The 18,633-nt window shown below is 45.3% G+C and overlaps 1 protein-coding gene across 7 annotated transcripts in view; it reads left to right on the forward strand.

Moving 5' to 3' along the window:
- The window catches only part of LOC105479122 (solute carrier family 2 member 5), a 62,527-nt gene that overhangs the window by 38,752 nt on the left and 5,142 nt on the right, over positions 1-18,633 (forward strand). For all 7 annotated transcript variants that reach the window (XM_011736943.3, XM_011736949.3, XM_011736956.3 and 4 more), the window contains 3 exons: positions 2,476-2,574; positions 3,114-3,274; positions 13,406-13,530. In XM_011736943.3, the coding sequence (XP_011735245.2) occupies positions 2,476-2,574; positions 3,114-3,274; positions 13,406-13,530 (385 nt within the window). The remainder of the gene's footprint in view (positions 1-2,475; positions 2,575-3,113; positions 3,275-13,405; positions 13,531-18,633) is intronic.

The raw sequence follows: 18,633 nt of genomic DNA on the forward strand, positions 1-18,633 counted from the left end.
GTGTAGTGTGTGTGTATTGTGTGTAGTGTTTAGTGTGTGTGTAGTGTGTAATGTGTGGTGTTTGTGTGTGTAGTGTGTGTAGTGTGTGTAGTGTGTGAGTGTGTAGTGTGTGTGTAGTGTGTGTGTGTAGTGTGGGTGTGTTTGTGTGTGGGTAGTGTGTGTGTGTAATGTGTGTGTAGTGTGGATGTGTTTGTGTGTAGTGTGTGTAGTGTGTAGTGTGTGTGTATGTGTGTGTAGTGTGTGGTGTGTGTATAGTGTGTTGTGTGTGTGTAGTGTGTAGTGTGTGTGTATAGTGTGAGTGTAGTGTGTGTGTAGTGTGTAGTGTGTGTATAGTGTGAGTGTAGTGTGTGTGTAGTGTGTGTGTGTAGTGTGTAGTGTGTGTGTGTAGTGTGTGTGTAGTGTGTGTGTCGTGTGTGTGTCGTGTGTGTGTCGTGTGTGTAGTGTGTGTGTGTCGTGTGTGTGTAGTGTGTGTGTGGTGTGTGTGTGGTGTGTAGTGTGTGTGTAGTGTGTGTAGTGTGTAGTGTGTGTGTAGTGTGTGTAGTGTGTGGTGTGTGTGTAGTGTGTGTAGTGTGTGTGCATAGTGTGTAGTGTGTGTAATGTGTGTGTAGTGTGTGTGTAGTGTGTATGTGTGTGTAGTGTGTGTGTGTGTGTAGTGTGTGTGTTGTGTGTGTGTGTAGTGTGTGTAGCGTGTGTGTAGTGTGTGTGTGTAGTGTGTGTGTGTGTGTGTGTAGTGTGTTTTTGCTCTTCACCAGGGCTCCTTGCAGGTGTGCTCTTCAGAGGTTCATTCCACCCCATCTGGGCCCCGTGACAAGGCAGGAAAGATCATTGTTTCTCTCCCTATCTGGCTTTTCACTTACCCCTGCCAAGACATCCTCTTTAGGCTGGGCACAGTGGCTCATGCCTACAATCCCAGCACTTCGGGAGGCCGAGGCAGCAGGATCGCTTGAGCTCAGGAGTTTGAGACCAGCTTGGACAATATAATGAGACCTCTGTCTCTATAAAAAAATTTTTTTAATTAGCCAGGCGTGATGGCATGCACCTGTAGTCCCAGCTACTCGGGAGGCTGAGGTGGGAGGATCACTTGAGCCCAGGAGGCTGAGGTCGCAGTGAGCTATAATAGCATCTCAGCACTCCAGCCAGGGCAAGAAAGCAAGACCCTGTCTCAAAAAAAAAAAAAAAGAATCTCTGTAGATTTAGATTCAGTGGGATAGTGCTCATCTTGTCTCTGGAGGGCCGAGCATGAACCTGTGTCACCTGTGAAAGGGGGCTCTCTGGCCAGGCACGGTGGCTCATGCCTGTAATCCCAGCACTTTGGGAGGCTGAAGGCGGGCGGATCACGAGGTCGGGAGATCGAGACCATCCTGGCTAACACGGTGAAACCCCGTCTCTACTAAAAATACAAAAAATTAGCCGGGCGTGGTGGCAGGCACCTGTAGTCTCAGCTACTCGGGAGGCTGAGGCAGGAGAATGGCGTGAACCTGGGAGGTGGAGCTTGCAGTGAGCCAAGATTGTGCCACTGCAGTCCAGCCTGGGCAACAGAGTGAGACTCCATCTCAAAAAAAAAAAAAAAGAAGAAGAAAGGGGGCTCTCCATCAGAGTAGGTGGAAGAAGGTCTTTTGATGGCAAGTCAGAGAGCAGCGCAGCATCCTAAGCTCTCTCCGACAGCAGAGTCACCTCTGCAGCTAGATATGGTCGTAATTAATCCTGGCAAACACTCAGCGAGGGAGTGTGATTGTCCTCATTTTAGAGATGAGGAAACTGAAGATCCTGGAAATTAAGCTGAAAAGTGGCAATGGGTAGATTCAAAACTGAGGCCTGTAGATTTTAAGCCCACAGCTCTCTCCATGTCTGTCTCCCGCTCTTCATTACTAATGAATTTCCTCTTGTCATTACAGATTGTCTGAAAGGAAATTTTCAGTGGCCCTAAATAGCTAAAAATTTCTTTTTTTCTGTTTGATTTTTCCGGGAGTTTATGTTTGAGATGGTGCAAGAGCACATTTGCTGCAGTTGACAAATGCCACCACGTGGCAGGAATGTCACAGGAGCAATTCAAACATCAGCTGCAGTAGTAGCTGCAGTGTTAGAGAAGTAGGTTTCAGCTTCTTTCTGATCCAGTGGTTCTCAAATGGGGCACTTCCCCACCGGGGGACACTTAGCAATGTCAGAAGACATTTGGGTTGTCGCAGCTGGGGAGAGGGGTGCTACTGGCACCATGTTTACGGGATGCTGTAGACATCCTGCTGTGCTCAGGACAGCCCCCACAATAAAGAATTATTGGACCCCAAGTGTCAAAAGTGCCGTGGTTGAGAAAGCCTGCTGTAACCCAAGGTGGGTTGAGGGTAGGTTTCAAGGAATGGAGTAGTCTCAAGACTACAGATCTTCAGATTCTGTTACATCTTTCTATGAAACCGAAGTAAAGCGGGAGGGCCCTGGAACCCTGGGGCTGCTTCCTGACCTAAGCTGCAATCTCTGCAGAGGCTGACGCTTGTGCTTGCCCTGGCAACCCTGATAGCTGCCTTCGGATCGTCCTTCCAGTATGGGTACAACGTGGCTGCTGTCAACTCTCCAGCCCTGGTAGGTCACCGTGGTGAGCAAGATGTGGGAGGGCGTTTGAAGCAGCCCATTGCCTGGGTGGGACTGGCCAGTGTGGGGCTGTTCACACAGCTGTCCTCAAGCAAAGGGAGAGGAAAACACCCTCCAGACAGCACAGACCCGAGGGAATTCGCAGGCACATGGCTCTTGGGATGGGCCAGGTCTGGATGGACACACAGTGGGCTGGGCTCCAGGACAGGGCTCAGATCTTCTGTGGCCTTGCGGTTTAGAGGGAATCCAGAGCGGGCAGGGGTCTCCCAACTGATTGGAAAATTGGAGTCATCTCTTTCTGGCTGAGAAATACCAAGGGTGGTTTGCTGCTCAGAGGTTTCCCAGTCCTCCCCGTGGGTGCCCACCCTGCTTGCTGCTCATGAAGCTCTCTCCTGCCTCCCATCACCCCCCGGTTAATAAGGCTGGTCTCTGTGTGCCCAGGTTATTTCACTGGGTGTCCTAACAGCTAGTATTCTTCCTGCAAAACCGGAGCAAATTATTTTGGTGTTCTGTTTTGCTTTGTCTCCTAGCTCATGCAACAATTTTACAATGAGACTTACTACAGTAGGACCGGTGAATTCATAGAAGATTTCCCCTTGACGTTGCTGTGGTCTGTAACCGTGTCCATGTTTCCCTTCGGAGGGTTTATCGGATCCCTCCTGGTCGGCCCCTTGGTGAATAAATTTGGCAGGTAAGGGAAGGTGAATTTTTAATTCCCTGAAGCTCATAGACCCCTATCAGAGCTAAAACATAGGCCTAAAACTGAAATCCTTATCATGAGACTAGAATAATAACCACTGTGATCATTTTTCTTTTCTTTTTCTTTCTTTTTTTTTTTTTTAAATGTTTGAGATGGAGTCTTGCTCTGTCAGCCAGGCTGGAATGCAATGGCACAATCTTGGCTCACCACAACCTCTGCCTCCCAGGTTCAAGCGATTCACCTGCCACAGCCTCCTGATCCTGGGATCACAAGTGTATACCACCACACCCGGCTAATGTATTTTTAGTAGAGATGGAGTTTCACCATGTTGGTCAAGCTGGTCTCAAACTCCTGACCTCAGGTGATCCATCCGCCTCAGCCCCCCAGAGTGCTGGGATTACAGGCGTGAGTCACTGCGCCTGGCTGGTCATTTTTATTTTCTAATGGGGTCAGAAAAGAAGACCAGATATTGACAGTGTTTGGGGGCCTAGGCAGGGTCTTGGGGATTAGAAGCAGGGGTGGCCGGGGATCTACAGGCTCTCAGGCAGACCCGGAAGGAGCCGTGTGTGCTTGTGGAGACCCAGGACTTGCTTCGGCTCATACTGCCCTTTTGTCCCCACAGTGTTGTCTAGGACATCTCTCTTGTGACACCAGCCTCCTGAACAAAAGGGTCAGGGCTGTATCTTTGCCCCTATTTCTGGAAACATTAGAAATGCCATATTTTGTTCCAAAAAAGTGTCCTTAAGATATCACGCTCCCCCGTGTAAATTCCGTGGACGTTATGGAAGACCTAGTTAGAAACAGAATTTTAGAGGTCCCCTCGTCCAACCCCTCCAGGGATGAGGAGACATGGGGCTGAGTGAGGTCACAGATCTAGTGAGCCCAGAGTAACCCAGACTCTGACTCCTCCTCCAGTGTTTCAAGAAAAGAATCTGAGAATAAAAACACACGGCCGGGTGCGGTGGCTCACGCCTGTAATCCCAACACTTTGGGAGGCCGAGGCAGGCGGATCACCTGAGGTCAGGAGTTGGAGACCAGCCTGGACAGCATGGTGAAACCCCATCTCTACTAAAAATGCAAAAATTATCTGGGCATGGTGGTGGGCGCTTGTATTCCCAGCTACTCGGGAGGCTGAGGCAGGAGAATCACTTGAACCCGGGAGGCGGAGGTTGCAGTGAGCCAAGATCGCACCATTGCACTCCAGCCTGGGCAACAAGAGCGAAACTCCATCTCAAAAAACAAACAAACAAAAAACACTGCCGCAGCTTTGGGATCTAACATCTTCTTGAGAGGTTAGTGTTGAACCCACAATTTTCCCTGTGGGCCTTCATGGAGCAGAACATCCCTCCACTCAGAATCAGACCTACGGGACACTTCATGAGTGAAGAGCATGCTGTTTGGTCCACAGGTGGTGCTAAAGGTTGCTAATTGAGCTGTCTAGTTAGGAGTCTGATAAACACTATTTGGCTATTTGCCGTTTTCTTAAGTATTTGTGGGTGTTATTTATTTCTTTATTTTTTGAGGTAGAGACTTGCTCTGATGCCCAGGCTGGAGTGCAGTGGTGCGATCTTGGCTCACTGCAACCTCCACCTCCTGGGTTCAAGCCATTCTCCTGCCTCAGCCTCCCAAGTAGCTGGGATTACAGGTGGCCACCACCACACGCAGCTAATTTTTGTATTTTTAGTAGAAACAGGGTTCCACCATATTGGCCAGGCTGGTCTCAAATTCCTGGCCTCAAGTGATCCACCTACCTCTGCTTCCCAAAGTGCTGGGATTACAGGGGTGAACCACTGCATGTGGCCGGTGTTATTTAAATAACAGTAGCAACTAACTTTTATTAATGAGTTCCTATGTGCCAGGCACTATCCTGACTGGGTTTAGAAGTACTATTACAATCCTCACTTTATTTTTATTTATTTATTTATTTTTTGAGACGGAGTCTTGCTCTGTCGCCCAGGCTGGAATGCAGTGGCCGGATCTCAGCTCACTGCAAGCTCCGCCTCCCGGGTTCACGCCATTCTCCTGCCTCAGCCTCCCAAGTAGCTGGGACTACAGGCGCCCGCCACCTCGTCCGGCTAGTTTTTTTTGTATTTTTTAGTAGAGACGGGGTTTCACCGTGTTAGCCAGGATGGTCTCGATCTCCTGACCTCGTGATCCACCCGTCTCAGCCTCCCAAAGTGCTGGGATTACAGGCTTGAGCCACCGCGCCCGGCCTATTTTTATTTATTTTTGAGACGGAGTCTCGCCCCGTCACCCAGGCTGGAGTGCAATGGCGCGATCTCAGCGCGTTGCAACCTCCGCCTCCCAGGTTTGAGGGATTCTCCTGCCTCAGCCTCCCGAGTAGCTGGAATTACAGGTGCACGCCACCACATGAAGCTAATTTTTTGTATCTTTACTGGAGACCGAGTTTCACCATGTTGGCCAGGCTGTCTCAAACTGCTGACCTCATGATCCGCCTGCCTCGGCCTCCCAAAGTGCTGAGATTACAGGTGTGAGCCACCGCACCTGGCTAATCCCCACTCCACTTTAAAGATGGGGAAATGGTGCAGAGAGACACTGTAACTTACCCAAGATCACACAGCTGGGAGGTGGCCAGGAGTCTAACCCAGGACATTTCACTTCTGAGCGTGAGCAAGTAACATCTACACTCTACTTCTGTTATTTAGGGAAAATATCTTCTCAATCTGATGCTTTATTTTTTTAATCATACATATAGTACCTTTTTTATGCAAAATTTTAAAGTCTTCAAGTGGTCAAATTTATAGATTTTGCTTCTCAACTGGGGACACTTACAAAGCAAAAACTATAAATATATGTATGTGAGACAGGATCTCACTCTGTCACCCAGGTGAGAGTGCAGTGGCACGATCACAGCTCACTGCAGCCTTGAACTCCTGGGCTCAAGGGATCCTTCTGCCTCAGCCTCCTAAACAGGTGGAACTACAGGGTGTGCCATGATGCTCAGCTCATTTTTTAGTTTTTATAGAGACAGGGTCTCACTATGTTGCTCTGGCTGGTCTCAAACTTCTGGGCTCAAGCAATCCCCCCACCTTGGCCTCCCGAAGTGCTGGGATTATAGGCACGAACCACTACGCCTAGCCTCTTCTATATTTTTAAAATTTATTTCACAATTTTGTTTTTCCAGATACATCTGGTGTTTTATTTTGTATATATTGAGTGATGAGAAAGAACTAATTTTATTTTATTTTTCCAAGTGGAAAGTCAGTTGCTCTCAAGTTTATCTTAGTTATTCATGTTCTTTTACTCTTCCATTTAAAATTTTAAGTCAGCTTCTCAAAATCCCTGAAGAAAGATTCTGATTGGCATTGCTCTGAATTTATAAATTAACTTGAGGAAAACTGACATCTCTCCAATGTTGACCTTTCCCACTCATGAGCAAACTAGAGCTTTCCATTGTCTTCAGGTCTTTTTACATGTCCTTCTATAAAGTTTCATCGTAAAGGACCAAGGATTTAGTTTTCTTTATCCTGGGAGTCACTGTGGTTCCTTGTCTGAAGTTTCATGTCTTTGTCATCAGTTCTGAGAATTTTTCAGCCAAATATTGCCCCTCCCCGATTTTCTATATTCTTTGCTTCTAGAACTCCATGAAGTTGAACTCCATGTCTTTGAATCTTTCATATTTCCCATCTTCTTATCTCTCTCGGGTGCTTTCTAGGTAATTTCTGCGGGTCTACCTTCCCATTCACTAATTTTCTCTTCAGATATAATAAACCTGCTATGTTTTTAATTTTAATGATTATATTTTTCATTTCAATAAGTTCTATTTGTTTTTAAAATCTATTTTCATCATTGTTTTACATAACTTTGTTTTATAGTTTTTTGTTCTTTCCTATAGTACTATTTTTTATTTTATTTTTTATTTATTTTTTTGATACAGAGTCTCGCTCTGTCACCCAGGCTGGAGTGCAATGGCGCTATCTTGGCTCACTGCAACCTCTACCTCCTGGGTTCAGGTGATTCTCCTGCTTCAGCCTCCCAAATAGCTGGGATTACAGGCACCCACCACCATGTTCAGCCAATTTTTGTATTTTTAGTAGAGGTGAGGTTTCACCATGTTGGCCAGGCTGGTCTTGAACTCCTGACCTCAAGTGATCTGCCTGCCTTGGCCTCCCAAAGTGCTGGGAATATAAGCATAAGACACTGCGCCCTGCCTAAAAAAAATTACATATGTATTTTTAATATATATTTTAATATATAAATATATATAAAATATAGACAGAGTAAGACCCTATCTCAAAATATATATATATAGAAATAGGGTCTTACTCTGTCGCCCAGGCTGGAGCGCAGGGGCCCGATTATGGCTCACTGCAGACTCCACCTGCTGTGCTCAAGTGATCCTCCTCTCTAGTAGCTGAGACTACAAGGATGGGGTCTTGCTATGTTGCTCAGTATGGTCTTGAACTCCTGGCCTCAAGCTATCCTCCCACCTTGGCCTCTGAAAGTGCTGAGATTACTGGCATGAGCCACCATATCCTGCCATTGAAAGTAGACTTTATTTTTAAAGAGCAGTTTTAGGCTCACGGAATTGAGAAGAGGCTACGGAGACTTCCCATATACCCTCTCCTCCAATACATGCATAGTCTCCCCCTTTATCAACATCTCTCACCAGAGCGGTGTATTTGTGTATTTGTTACAAATGGTGAAACCTGCATTGACATATATCATCACCCAAGGTTCATAGTGTACATTAGGGTTTACATTAGGGTTTACTATTGATGTTGTACATTCTATGGGTAATGACTTGTGTCCACCATTATAGTATCATATAGAGTAGTTTCACTGCCCTAAGACTCCTCTATGCTCTGCCTAGTCATCCTTCCCTCCTCTCTAACTCCTGGCAACCACTGATGCTTTTACTATCTCCATAGTTTGCCTTTCCCAGAATGCCATATAGTTGGAATCATAGAGTATGTAGGACTTCCTTCCTTCCTTCCTTCCTTCCTTCCTTCCTTCCTTCCTTCCTTCCTTCCTTCCTCTTTCTCTCTCTCTCTCTCTCTCCCTCTCCCTCTCCCTCTCCCTCTCCTTCCCTCCCTCCCTCCCTCCCTCCTTCTTGCACTCTGATAGGCTTTTCAGATTGGCCTTTTTTTTTTCTTTTTTTTTTCGAGATGATGCCTCACTCTGTCACTAGGCTGGAGTGCAGTGGCACGATCTCAGCTCACTGCAGCCTCCACCTCCCATGTTCAAGCAATTCTCTTGCCTCAGCCTCCCGAGGCTGGGAGTACAGGTGCACGCCACCACATCCAGCTAATTTTTGCATTTTTAGTAGAGATGGGGTTTCACCATGTTGACCAGGATGGTCTCGATCTCTTGACCTCGTGATCCACCCACCTCGGCCTCCCAAGGTGCTGGGATTACAGGCGTGAGGCACCACGCCTGGCCCAGATTGGCCTCTTTTACTAATACGTACTTAAGGCTTCTTCATGTCTTTTCATGGCTTGAATATTTCATTGTCTGGTTGTAGCACACTTTATCCGTTCACTACCAGAGGACATCTTGGTTGCTTCCAACTTTTGGCAATTGTGAACAAAGCAGCCGTAAACATCCATGCACGTGTAAGTTTCTGTGTAGATATACGTTTTCAACTCCTTTGGGTAAATACCAAGGAGTATGTGATTGCTGGATCATATGAGTACAGATAAGCGTATGTTTAGTCTTATAGGAAACTGCCAAACTGTCTTTTATTTTTATTTATTTATTTATTTATTTATTTTGAGATGGAGTCTCGCTCTGTCGCCCAACCTGGAGTGCAGTAGCCGGATCTCAGCTCACTGCAAGCTCCGCCTTTCAGGTTCAAGCCATTCTCCTGCGAGATATCATTTTGCATTCCCACCAGCAACAAATGAGGGTTCCTGTTGCTCCAGCATTTGGTGGTGTCAGAGTTCTGGGTTTTTGCTCTTCTGACAGGTGGTACCTTATTGTTTAATTTGCATTTCCCTGATAACACATCAGGTGGTGCACCTTTTCATATGCTTATTTCTCATCTGCGTATCTTGGTGAGGTGTCTGTTAAGATCTTTGGCCCATTTTTAAATTGGGTTGTTTGTTTTCTTTTTGAGTTTTAAGAGTTCTTTGTATATTTTGGAGAACAGTGCTTTTCAGGTATGTCTTTTGCAAATATTTTCTCCTAGTTTGTGGCTTGTCTTTTCCTCCTCTTAACAGTGTTTTACACAGAGCAGGAAGTTTTAATTTTAATGAAGACCAGCTTATCTTTTTCTTTCCTTCCTTCCTTTCTTTTCCTCTCTCCCTCCCTCCCTTCCTTCCTTTCTCTTTCTTTCTTTTCTTTCTTTTTGCAATAAAACTTTATTGTGACTTATTATTGTTATAAAATTACAGACAATTGCTCAGGAGGGGTGTACTACCTTAAAATGTCCACCTCCCTCCTTGATAATGCCACTGGTTCCTATCTTTAGCTTGTTCTTTGTGAATTGACCTACTATTTTGAGAGGATCACGTTAGCAACTTCAGACTAAAATTGTTGGTTTACCTATTCCTCCCTGGCATTTAATCAGTCCAGTTGATGCTGTATGTATTTTGTGGCTGTGTTGGAATCGTCTCTGTTTATGACAGTTACATCTTCTTTGCTGTTATTTCTTCTACTTCTTTATGATGCATATAACACCTCTGTGTTTTACGATATTTTTATCTCAAATTATATTTTGTCAGGTATTAAGACTATTACCCAACTTCCCTTTTTGTCTTTATTGGCTAAAGATTTTTTATTTTCTAACTTTCTGTCTTTCATTTTAAGGATCAAATCTTTCGTTCATGGATTATGCCTTTGGTGTTATATCTGAAAAGTCATCGCCAAACCCAAGACTGTCTAGATTTTTTTTTCCTATGCTATCTTTCAGAAGTTTTATAGTTTTCTGTTTTATATTTAGGTCTGTGACCACTGTGAATTAAAATTTGGGAAAATTCTAAGGTTCATGTCTAGATTCATTTTCTTGCATATAGATGTCCAGTTGTTCCAGCACCATTTTCTTTTCTTTTTATTTGTTGTTTTTTGTTTTTGAGACAGGGTGTCACTCTGTCACCCAGGCTGAGTGCAGTGACACAATCACAGCTTGCTGCAGCATCAAACTTCCTAGCTCAAGCAGTACTCCCGCCTCAGCCTCTCCAGTAGCTGGGACTACAGGAGCGCACCACCAGTAGTGCCCAGCTGATTTTTGATTTTTTTCTTTTCTTTCTTTTTTTTTTTTTGAGACAGAATCTTGCTGTGTCACCCAGGCTGGAGTGCAAGTGGCATAATCTCAGCTCACTGCAAACTCTGCCTCCTGAGTTCAAGCAATTCTCTAGCCTCAGTCTTCTGAGTAACCGGAATTAGAGGTGTGTGCCACCATACCCGGCTAAATTTTTTTGTATTTTTAGTAGAGGCAGGGTTTCGTTTTGTTGGTCAGGCTTGTCTCAAACTCCTGGCCTCAGGGGATCCACCCACCTTGGCCTCCCAAAGTCCTGGGATTACAGGTGTGAGCCACTGTGCCTGGCCAATTTATTATTTTTTCTAGAAATGGCATCTCACTATGTTGCCCAGGCTGGTCTGGAACTCTTGTACACAAGTGATCCTCCTACCTCAGTGTCCAAAAGTGCTGAGATTACAGGCATGAGCACTGCACCCAGCCCAGCACCATTTTTTTTGAAAAGACTGTCTTTTCTCCATTGTGTTCCCTTTGCCTCTTTGTCAAGGATCAGTTGACTAGACTTAACGTGGGTCTATTTCTGGACTCTTTGTTCCATTCCATTGATCTATTTGTCTATTCTTTTTTTTTTTTTTTCTTTAGACAGAGTCTCGCTGTGTCACCCAGGCTGGAGTGTAGTGGTGCCATCTCGGCTCACTGCAACCTCCGCCTCCCAGGTTCAAGCGATTCTCATGCCTCAGCCTCCCGAGTAGGTGGAATTAGAGGCACGCGGCTCTAGTAGAGATGATGAGGTTTCACCATGCTGACCAGGCTGGCCTTGAGCTCCTGACTTCATGTGATCCCGCCCGCCTTGGCCTCTCAAAGTGCTGGGATTTCAGGCGGGAGCCACCACGCCCGGCCCATTTGCCTGTTCATTTACTAGCACCACACTGTCTTAATTACTGTAGCTTTATGGTAAGCCTTGAAGTCAGGTAATGTCGGTTCTCCAATATAGTACCATTTGGATTCCTTATTTTTGACACTAATCATTTTAAACATTTTATAGTCACAGTCTGATTCTGTTGTCTGAAGGTGTGCTGTTAGTGTAAGCGGCTCTCACGTGTGGCGAGTTTCTCAGTGTTTAGGAATGCTGGAGCGCCACTCGCTCACGGCTTCGTCCATCATGAGGGTCCTCATCATGAGGGCTCCATTGTGAGAGGCCCCTGCAGAGAAGTTTGCTTTGCTTCTGTCAGGATCTCCAGGGTAGGCTTGTTCCTGACTTAAATGGGAATGCTTTCCAAGTTTCATTAAGTGTGGTGTTTGATATAGGTTTAAGGTGGATTTCCTTTATCAGCTTAAAGAAGGTCCTCTATGTATAGTTTGTTAAGGCTGGTTTAAAAAAAAAATGGCTTGGCGCGGTGGCTCATGCCTATAATCTCAGCACTTTGGGAGACTGACGCAGGCAGATCATTTGAGGCCAGGAGTTCGAGACCAGCCTGGCCAACATGGGGAAACTCCATCTCTATTACAAATACAAACACTTAGCTGGGTGTGGGGGCACGTGCCTGTAATCCTAGCTACTTGGAAAGCTGAGGCACAAGAATCACTTAGACATGGCAGACTGAGGTTACAGTGAGCTGCGATCACTGCACTCCAGCCTGGGTGACAGAGCGAGACTGTCTCAAAAAAAAAAGCAAGGAAGAAAGAAACTTAGGCCAACTTTTAAATAAACAAAAAGTTAAAAATCATAATGGTGTTAAATTTTTTTTTTTTTTTTTTTTTTTTTTGAGACGGAGTCTCGCTCTGTCGCCCGGGATGGAGTGCAGTGGCCGGATCTCAGCTGACTGCAAGCTCCGCCTCCTGGGTTCTCCTGGGTTCTCCTGCCTCAGCCTCCTGGGTTCTCCTGGGTTCTCCTGCCTCAGCCTTCCAAGTAGCTGGGACTACAGGCACCCGCCACCTCGCCCAGCTAGCTTTATGAATTTTTTAGTAGAGACAGGGTTTCACCGTGTTAGCCAGGATGGTCTCGAGCTCCTGACCTCGTGATCCGCCCGTCTCGGCCTCCCAAAGTGGTGGGATTACAGACTTGAGCCACTGCGCCCGGCCAATGGTGTTAAATTTTATTGACTTCTTTTGCTGCTTCTATTGAGATAATCCAATGTTTTCTTCCAATATAATGTTTATTTATTTATTCATTATTTATTTTTTGAGATAGAGTCTCACCCTGTCACCCAGGCTGGAGTGCAGTGGCACGATCTCAGCTCACTGCAACCTCCACTTCCTGGGTTCAAGCAATTCTTGTGCCTCAGCCTCCAGAGTAGCTGGGATTACAGGCACCTGCCACCACGCCCAGCTAGTTTTTGTATTTTTAGTAAAGACGGGGTTTTACTATGTTGGCCAGGCTGATCTCGAACTCTTGACCTCAAGTGATCTGCCCACCTCGGCCTCCCAAAGTGCTGGGATTACAGGCGTGAGCCACTGTGCCTGGCCCCAATATAATCTTTACTATGGTGAAAGACATTGAAATATTTTTGTATATGCTGTTGAATTTAATCTACTAAGATTTCATTTAGGATTGTGGCATCTATGTTGACATAAGTGAGATGGATCTATACTTTTCTTTTCCTCTAACGTCCTTATCCAGGACAATTTTGGGGTTGGCTTTCAAGATTACACCAAAATTATAAATTAGCTAATGATTTCAAAAACCTTTTACTATATCTTAATACAGAGCCCTTTCCCTCCATTTTCACCACTGATGCCCTCTGGACTATGGTCATTTCCATTTGCTCCCCACACAGAGAGTATTCCCACACCAGGCCATGCACTTGACCTGTATCAGTCTCAGGTCCCAGAGAGCTAAACGCACAGCAGTAAAGCCACTGCTGTAACTGCTGGAGCCTATGCAGAGGAGACACTCCAGAAACATTTCCTGAATGAATGAGTGAATACTTAAGCCAAACTAACTGATATTTTGTCCTCTGCAGAAAAGGGGCCTTGCTGTTCAACAACATATTTTCTATCGTGCCTGCGATCTTAATGGGATGCAGCAAAGTCGCCAAGTCATTTGAGCTTATCATTATTTCCAGACTTTTGGTGGGAATATGTGCAGGTAAACAATACTATGCTATATTGCCATTCTGTGAGGGCCATCGAGGAGGAGGACAACAGGTTCCCAGGGAATAGAACCAATCTGTGCTCTCTGAAATGTATAGAAAGCTGTTCCTATGCCTCTACTGTGAAATAGATGCTTGAGCCCTACCTGGTTCTCAGGTTTAGAGCTTTACTGTGATGCTTCCTACAAAGAAACGTCTTTGAAAGACTGAAATGCAGAATCTTAACCTGGGAAAGGTCCTTCCAATCCAATCCTTTATCTTGATATTTTCTAAACTGCAGGTCACGACCAGTTAGTGGGTGGTGATACCTGTTTAGTAAGCAGCATTTTCTTTTTAAAAATAGAATAGCTGGATACAATGGCTCACACCTGCAATCCAGCTACTCTAGAAGCTGAGGCGGGAGGATCACTTGAGACCAGCCTGGGCAACACAGTGAGACCCTGTGTGTTAGTCTGTTTTCACACTGCTGTAAAGAATACTCCCCAAGACTGGGTAATTTACAAAGAAAAGAAGTCGAATTGACTTACAGTTCCCTATGGCTGGGGAGGCCTCAGGAAACTTACAATCATGATGGAAGGGGAAGCAGACCTGTCTTACATGACAGCAGCTGAGAGAGAGAGGGAGAGAAGGGAAACTGCCTTATAAAACCATCCCATCTTGTGAAAACTCAGTATCACAAGAACAACACAGGAGAACTTGCCCTCATGATCCAGTCACCTCCCATCAGGTCCTTCCCTTGACACATGGGGATTACAATTCGAGATGAGATTTGGGTGAGGACACAGAGCCAAACCACATTCCCTGTCTCAAAGATAAATAAATATATATATAAACCAATAAATGAAATGGAAGAGACTGTGTTATGTGTAGTAAAGATAAGTATTGCCCACTTCTGTTTCGGACACACACACACACACACACACACACACACACACGAGAATCAGGTTGCAGTGAAAAATGTATTTCTATATTTTTTACTGTGGGTGAGAGCCAAAAAAGCTTGAGAAACAATCTAATATATGAATTCCACTACCAGAAAGGTGCTAACAATGCCACATTTTAAGTTTTATAAGGCAATTTAAAGTTTGCCAAGGGCATCCCGAGTGTTCTTCCTGAAATGCCCACCTGCTGAGCGGGTGCTGACTCGCTGAGTCCTCTCATCTAACAACCTGGGGGGTGGTTTTTCCTAATCCCACTCTGTTGCTTCCAAGCCTAGGCTGCCAGGCTGCACAGTGGTGATTTTAGAAAACTCTCCCGTAACTGCTTCACACTGAAGAGAGATGAGGGTACAGCCATGCCAGTGGCGTTCCCTGAGTTGGCATCATTAGTAGGCAATATTTCTCAGGGTCAGGTGGGGAGAGGCATCTAGGGTGGAAACTCTCAGGGTCCTACAGGTAGAGGGTGGGTCCTTTGAGGGAGCCCCTCCTAGGTGCCTCACTGCCTCCCTCCAGTCACTGTCCCGACATTGCCAAGGAACTCTCATTTGTTCCTTCCAAATGCAGGGATAGAGACAAATGGATAGTTTGGCTGGCTGTCCACAAACCCCTCAGCTGGGATTAATTGGCAATAACAGAGACATGAAAAAAAGATGAGAAGACATTTCCCAAACAGAGACTAAGTCATACCAAAGGGAGGATGGTGAGCCCCACGGCAAACTTCCCTTCGTGCTCGGCTTTCCCTGAGAGCACCTGGCTGGGTCTCTGCCATCTTTTTTTTTTTTTTTTTTTTTTTTTGAGACAGAGTTTCCCTCTTGTCGCCCAGGCTGGAGTGCAGTGGCGTGATCTTAGCTCGCTGCAACCTCCGCCTCTCGAGTTCAAGCGATTCTCCTACCTCAGCCTCCCGAGTAGCTGGGATTACAGGCGCCTGCCACCACACCCAGCTGATTTTTGGTAGAGATGGGGTTTCACTATGTTGGCCAAGTTGGTATCAAACTCCTGTCCTCAGGTGATCCACCCACCTTGGCCTCCCAAAGTGCTGGGATGACAGGCGTGAGCCACCATGCCCGGCTGGTCTCTGCCATCTTGCCCTGACCTGTGGGGTTTTTCTGCAGTGGGCTCAACATTTTGAAAAACAGATGATTCCTAAAAGTTGCCAGCAGTGAGCAGGTCCACTCACTTTTCTATTGACCATTAACAATACAGAATTGTTTCCAGCAGAGAAATATTAGGCTCCAATAGACAACAAATCAGTTAAAAATCCCAGCCTTTACTCAGAAGTCAGTAGTTATCCAAGTTTTTGGTCTCAGACCCCTTTGCACACTTAAAATTATTGAGCGCTCCAAAGAGCTTTTGCTCATGTGGGTTACATTGATCAATGTTTACTGTATTAGAAATGGCAACCAAGAAACATATTAATTCATTTTCTTAAAATAAGCCTGTTACATGAAGAGTGGCCTTGTTTGACATTTTTGCAAATCTCTTTAATGTCTGGTTTAATAGAAGACAGCTGAATTCTCAGACATACTCTGGGTCAGGTCGGTTGTGATGTGGCCTGGCAGGAAGTTTCTGGAAAACTCCCATATGCTCATGAGAGAAAGAGAATGAAGAGCAAATATCATCTCAGAATTATTTGAAAATAATTTTGATCTCACAGATACCCTTAAAAGGTCTTGGGATCCCCGGGTCCTCAGATCACAGTTGGAGAACAGTGGCCATTGGGTGCATAATTCATTTCTCATCAGTTGTTCACATACCTCCAGCAAGTCAGCAAAGTGGATCATCAAGTTATGTGCTGCTTAGACACTCATTTTAAAACCACCCATATGGCCAGGTGCAGTGGCTCATGCCTGTAATACCAGCACTTCAGGAGGCTGAGGCAGGTGGGTCATTCGAGGTCAGGAGTGTGAGACCAGCCTGGCCAACATGGTGAAACTCGGTCTCTACTAAAAATACAAAAATTAGCAGGGCATGGTGGAGTAGGTCTGTAATTCCAGCTACTAGAGAGGCTGAGGCACGAGAATAGCTTGAACCCGGGATGGGGAGGTTGCAGTGAGCTGAGATCGCGCCACTGTACTCTAGCCTGGGAGACAGCGTAAGACTGTCTTAAAAACAAAACAAACCAACACAAAAATAAAACCACTCATATGAACAAGAACCACATTGCTCACTCTAAAATGAAGTAACAACTACCTTGACAAGGGGGGTGCCAAGACGAGTATGACTTTGACTGGAACATGCTCACAGCTCACTGATTTGTTATTAATTAACTTCTTGGCAGGAAGACTGAAGGTATTCATTGGCTCAGAGGAATTTATACTTTTTGTTTGTTTGTTTGTTTGTTTAAGATGGACTCTTGCTTAATTGCCCAGGCTGGAGAGTGCAGTGGCGCGATCTCAGCTCACTGCAAGCTCCACCTGCTAAGTTCAAGCAATTCTTATGCCTCAGCCTCCTGAGTAGCTAGGACTACAGACAAAAGCGAAACTCCATCTCCAAAAAAAAAAAAAAAAAAAAAAAAAAAAAAAAAAAAAAAAAAAGCCACTTTGCTCTGACTCTAGTATCAGAACTGGCTGGCTCGAAGGTCCTAGTGGAGTCACTTTAAAGACAAAAATAGAGATTGCTTCCCACCAACATACAGGTAACCCCATCTCTTCACAAACCTCCTGAGGTTTCACCCTTCATTTATGTCCTTCACCAAGATTCTCTTGCTGCTAATTGGCTCTTGTTAAATGGTGAGGACACAGCCTCCCACTTCAGCTCCCAGGAGGCCTTCCCTTCCTCTGCGGCCCTTTGCCCTGGGCCTTTGAGGTGTTACTCCCTCTTCCCACCTAGACATGCTAAGAGCTGCTTTAACGACAGCCCCTCTTTGCTCTGAAAATGAGGAAGAATCGGTATTAATGAACTGTGATGTCTCTTTTGAAATACTAAGCAGAGACGTCTGTGGGTAGAATTGCCAAGTTGGAAAACATGGCCTCAGGTACCCTCCTATCTCAGTGCTATCAAATACCCTGCCATCAACAGCAGCTCCAACCTCTGCTCACTCCAAACTCTGTTCCTGAGAGTCTCCCTTCAGAGACCCATGTCCCTGAGCCTCTGTTTGACTCAGGATTTGGTACCTGATACTTGGACTCGTGAAACTTCCTCTCCATCCCCAGCCTCTGGATGTGCTTTTAGGATAATTAAATAGGACAATATATGTGAAAATACTTTGGAAACTGTAAAATTAAATTCTGCCTATGTTTTTTAATTAACATCAGGCAACACCTCATTCTTTAAAATAGAGTAAGTTTTCCCTCCACCAGATTCCAGTACGATGGGAAAATTTATAAGTTTAAATACTGGGGATTTGAAAGTAGTCCAGGCATTACAGAAATCCCAGAAATGCAGATATTCTATAATAGGTATTGACATTTTTAATGCTTAGTAAGACCTATAACTTGTTCTTAAAGGTGTATGAAAGTATCTCTGCATTGGTTTATTTACTGTTCCTATTAGGTAAAGCTGGGGGCCAGGGGTCCTTGGCCATACACACATACACATACACACACACCCAGGCCATATATATACACACACACATACACACACACACAGAGGCCATATACACACACACATACACACCAGGCCATATCCATAAACACACACACACACAGACCATACACACACACAGGCCACATATATATGTATATCTATACACACACACACAGAGGCCATACACACATACACACACACGCCATATGTAAATACACACAGGCTATATATATATATTACGTGCACACACACACATATATATGTATTTTTAGTGGAAACAGGGTTCCACTATGTTGCCCAGGCTGGTCTCAAACTCCTGGCCCCAAGTAATCTATCCTCCCCACTTAGCCTCCCCAAGTGCTGAAATTACAGGCATGAGCCATCACACCCAGCTGCCTTGCCTTTTACTAAACAGATCCTCCTCAAAAAGCAGAAATGTGAGCTGGTCTAGACTCAGGCCAGGGAGCAGGGAAGGCCATAAATCCAGTTGGCCAGTGTCCGCAGATGATACGGGCCAAAGCAAAGGCCCCTGTGCATGAGCTCCTTTGATCTGTTTGTCTTTCCTTAAAGTACTGAGAAAAGAGGGCTGAGAAAAGAGGTGTTTGCTTTCTCCTTTGCAGTTTTGAGAGAGTTCCC

Source organism: Macaca nemestrina, chromosome 1 (genome assembly GCF_043159975.1).
Source record: "Macaca nemestrina isolate mMacNem1 chromosome 1, mMacNem.hap1, whole genome shotgun sequence".
Lineage (NCBI taxonomy): Eukaryota > Metazoa > Chordata > Mammalia > Primates > Cercopithecidae > Macaca > Macaca nemestrina.